Source organism: Sprattus sprattus (genome assembly GCF_963457725.1).
Source record: "Sprattus sprattus genome assembly, chromosome: 11".
NCBI lineage: Eukaryota > Metazoa > Chordata > Actinopteri > Clupeiformes > Clupeidae > Sprattus > Sprattus sprattus.
This window is the reverse complement of record NC_137909.1, coordinates 17,908,184-17,913,031: the sequence shown is the minus strand read 5'-3', so window position 1 is coordinate 17,913,031 and position 4,848 is coordinate 17,908,184. Positions and strand designations below refer to the sequence as shown.

General features: G+C 43.7%; 1 protein-coding gene across 1 annotated transcript; it reads left to right on the top strand.

Moving 5' to 3' along the window:
• Positions 1-301: 301 nt before the first annotated feature.
• On the top strand, positions 302-685 carry pmchl (pro-melanin-concentrating hormone, like; the record flags this gene model as incomplete). The annotated part of the gene is made up of 1 exon (XM_080848270.1): positions 302-685. One exon carries the CDS (start codon positions 302-304, stop codon positions 683-685), a length of 384 nt encoding a protein of 127 aa, XP_080704396.1.
• Positions 686-4,848: the final 4,163 nt, after the last annotated feature.

Genomic DNA, 4,848 nt, shown 5'->3' with positions numbered 1-4,848 from the left:
AAACGTAATTAATTTTTCACCGAACAATACACTTCAGAACTTCTTATGGCGTCATCCACCACTTGTAGGGATTTTTGAGTTTAATTTTTGTCACACAAAAGGTTCATCATTTGTTCATCAACACACTCGAGATACCTCATCAGTGGTAAACGTGGCAAATCCTGGACCCAGGAGAGTATAAAAGTGATGGCTGTTCAGTTTGGTGGCATCATCATTCAGGCGACAAGAGAAGCCACAACCACCGCCAACCAGCACCACCAAGACAGAGATCCAGAAGACCCCTACAGCAACAGCCCAAAGAATGAAGATCTCCATCGTCTCTGTGCTCCTTTCCATTGCTCTGCTGTCCAGGTGCCACCTGCCACTAGCGACGGCCTCCGCCCTAGGACGGGCCGTGGACTCCAGCTCTGAGCAAGACGTCCTGACGCAGCTACTGGGCGAGGAAGCAGCCGAGGGCAGAGACGGGGGACCTAAGGTTATCATCGTGGGTGACGCTTCCCTCTGGGGGACTCTGCAGGCCCTGGAGAGGGTGGCCCTTCCACACCCCGTCATGCCAGAGAGCCTCCTGGGCACCACTGAGCGAAGGGACACGAACCAGGAGCCCAGCCCCAACTTCTCCATCATGCGCAGGGACACCATGAGATGCATGGTGGGCAGGGTGTACCGGCCCTGCTGGGAGGTGTGAGGACCTCTTCTGGAACCTTCCGAGCCTTCAATAACCACAAGGCACTTTTTTCTCCTCTCTGTCATATCTTGTCTCTCAATGAATGTTGTGTGACTCAGAGAAAAATTGTACAACCTTTGAACCTACTATGTAATGAAAAAACAATGTAATTAAAAGATAAGTATCTACTCTATCCTCTGGTCATGTCTTCTATGAATGGGTTAATAGTTTTAGATGCCTAGTTCTCAATCATTAGAAAGATACCAATCAAAATCAATGGGCAAAAGAAAGAAAAAAAAAAACATACAGACCACTTACCATCTGTAGGTGTTTCAAAAGACCATGCTTAAGACTTTGTGTTGTAATGACATATGTGCCTCTCAGTGGAATGCTGCACAACTACCCAGTAAGGTAGGGTAATGCAGTAACGTGCTACAAAATGTCACAAACAGGACAATGATGCTAATAGACATAACAGAAACAGCACAACACAATATAGGCAATGCAACATCGTCACTGTTATAATTGGACTGTTATTATAAGCAATAGCTTTGAATCTATAGATATAAAAGGTTTACCAGTGTAGCCCCATGTTATTATTCATATGTGGATAATCCTGAACTATAAATCCCACACATTGGACTGTATAGGACTGTAAATGTCATGCAATGCTGTCATGGAAAAAGAACAATTGAAGGCCCCAAGCCTCTTTAGATAAAACATAACTGTGAACTCAGTTCTCAGTCCTAGTCCTATACCTCTTCAGCACATATCCCCCTAGGCATGCTGTTTACGTACCCTAGTGGAGGTACATTAGATGACCATACCACATCCCTTCCCTCCTCCTTCTCCTATACACCCCTGCCTCCCTGTACGTGACTGCAACCTTCTGGCTGCCATTACTGCTGAACTCCACCCCCCTCCATTAGCCTCAGCTCTCGCGGGTGAACTGATTTGTGGCCTGTTTAATCTCTGCATCCTGTGTGTGTGTGTGTGTGTGTGTGTGTGTGTCTGTGTGTGTGTGTCTGTGTGTGTGTGTGTGTGTGTGTGTGTGTGTGTGTGTGTGTGTGTGTGTGTGTGTGTGTGTGTGTGTGTGTGTGTGTGTGTGTGTGTGTGTGTGTGTGTGTGTGTGTGCCTGCGTGCGTCCATGTGTTGTGTTCCCGCTGTCGTGGGCAAAAGTGTGTGGCAGATACAGATGTTATGCAATGTGCAGTGCGTAGGTTCCCTCGGTTTCATTTCTGAGATTCTTTTCATACCATGAGCACACAGAGGCCAGGTAGCCACAGCACCCTTATATCACAGGTGAATCCTTATATCACAAGAGCAGCCAGGGACAGTTGAAAGGTGCCATTAAATCAATTGGAGAAAGATTTAAGACCGCTGGAAATACATGTGAGAAGAGGTGCTGCAACACTGACACAGTAGTGTGTAGACAGCTCTTGCTAAAAGCAAGCAGATCGGTCATCCATCATTGTGTTAGTTGTTTACTTCTGGAGAAAACAGCATTGACCTTAATGTTTTAAGAGGAGTAATAAAGGTAGAATATAGAAACATAGAAGGGTTGAAACATGTTACAGTATGTGGCAAATTAATTTAAAAACAGTGAGGAAGGTCTTTATCAGCTGGTTTGATAATGACAAGCTGTGCTCTCACAACTTATTAAAAAATATTCAGTTCAGACCGAAAGAAGACCTGCCAGTGGCAGTAAGGTCCCTTATACAAACCTTTCATTAACAAGAGGGAGTGCATAGATTGGACGTTGGGCTGTAGATAAAAAATGGAAACACCTTTCTCTGAAACCTCTGCGGGGTCACCTATGCTTATATAAGTGAGTGCTTCCTTGAGATTCATTCACATCATAATCAGCAGTGACCTTGGTTAAGGGTCCGTTGAGAAGAGCATTAACCCCCTGCCTCCTGGGGAGTCACCCATTAAACACCTGTCATCATCAGATGAGGATGATGCTGTCTGCATGTTTGGTGGCTAAGTCTACCTGTCAAGGCCAGATGTAAATAATGAGCGTCTGAAGATGGTGGACGATAACCAAAGCCGACCGAACACTCTAATTGAGGTCATTTGAAGGGCATCTCTGAAGTGGGGGTTCAATGCCGGTTTGTTTGTTTCTTTTATTTATTTTTTCTTTTCTTTTCTGAAAATCTTGTAAGAATGTATTGATGTATTCAAGTTGTCTGCGGAGGCAGAGCGCTGTAGCGTTTCTTTCTTTTCTTTTCTGGATCTCAGGTGCAGAGACGGGCAGAAACAGCTGTTTCCATCTAATCCACAGCGAGGATTAAGTGGCGCATCTGAATCGGTACCTGCGGAGGCAGTGTCATCTGGCCCTGCAGCAAGGTGTGCTGAATATATGGAAAAAGGGGGCTTATTTCCTCTCTTTTCATGATTTTATGGACCCTATATATTTGTATATATATAGTGTAAGTAGACAAATCACATATTACACACTCAGCACTGAAAGCTAAACAATGTCATACATGCTACAATGACTTCTATTTCCAGCAGCTCAGCTTTTTTTTGTTTCTTTTTTTTACCCACATACCATATAACGAAATATCAGGAAGGTATGAAAAAAGAAGATGCCGCCCAGGCCTAATGCAGAGGTGATAAAATGGACCTCTTTAATTATGCATCAGTTGCAGGGGCACAGTGATACCGGGAGCGATCAGCATCTGTGTGGCGTGCCAGAGAACCAACCACAGGGAGGGTAGTTGGCAAGGGGAGAGAGAAAAAAGAACCTTCCTTTCCACTTATAAGGCAGAAAGGTGTTTTTATCCGAAAAAGGTTGACTGCCAAAAAATGTAAACCATGAAGTGCTTATGGATTTAAAACATTTTAGATTTGCACGCTTAGAAAATGCTTGGAGGAGTGACTGGAGCAACAAAGTTCTTGCTGCATGAATAATGACGGAATATCTGCTCAGAAGAAGTGCCCTGATCAATGCACACACACAACTACACCTGATATTACAATCCTAATCCTTCACCAGTAACCGTCCTGACCCTGGATTTAATGACAGGGCCATGCCATTTCCCGAGAGCAAATTACTCAACTCCAATGACATTTGCACTCTCCATATGATTATGCTCTCCTTAATATAGGAAGCAGTGGTTCACAGGAATCACTGTTTAAGGTCACTGTTTAATACTTGTGTTATGGTGTAGGTAATGATGGTATAGAGCTGTCAGATCAGTAAATCTCACTCCATGATCCACATTGAGAAACGCATTAGCCACAGACACTAACACCCACTGGATTATGCTTCTTTGCTAGTACACCTATCTGTCATGTCACAATGTTGTTGTTCACAGTGTGGGACTGTGCTTTTCACAACACAGGTTGGTCTTGGACTAATGGGATGCAACTAATAGTACAGTATAAACTTGGATTAATAGGCCTTTTGGTCCAGTTTACATGCCTGAGTAGCTGTGATGAACTGTCATATAGCTACATATCCTAAGCTGTTATGATTATACTGTAGCCTTCATTTTGTGGTGTTTAGACATGTCACTAACTTTCTGTTAGTTATACTCTGCACACCTGCTGTTATAATCATTAGGTCGGCGACAGCTACACAGATGTGCTGGGACGAGGGAGAATAGAGACAGAGACCTGTCACCAGCCTGGACCGTTTTTTAGTCATAAAAGTCTGAGGTAAGCTTTAGATTCTTTAAAATGCACCTTATGGGCTAAACGAGCACTTTACAAGGCTGCGTAGTTTATGGGCATTAGCTAATCTGGGAAGGTATGAAAATATTCTTTCCTTCCTGTTTTGGTTGTCTGGTCCTGCATGATACACCACAAGACCCAAACGCATTGGCTTCGGGGTGTCGTATTTTGTTGCAGATGCCCTTGCAACTTTCTCAATCACAAGTCCAGAGCTGAGATGTGTTCTCACCGATTTTATTGTAATATAACAATAAGAAGATGAACCAAGGATGAATCTTAACTTGAGCCTCTTTAAAAGTGTCCTGCTACCTCCCACCTATCTTTTGTTTGGTTGACCCTTACAGCCAATTCGATCCAACCCCGTTATCTGACCCTCACTCAATCATAACGCCTGTATGGCATTACCTGTATGGCACCACGCCCATTTTTTAAGACACACTCCACTCCAATTTAAAAAAATGAAAGGCTATTTCTGCAAACCCTTTTTAAATAAATCAATTCAT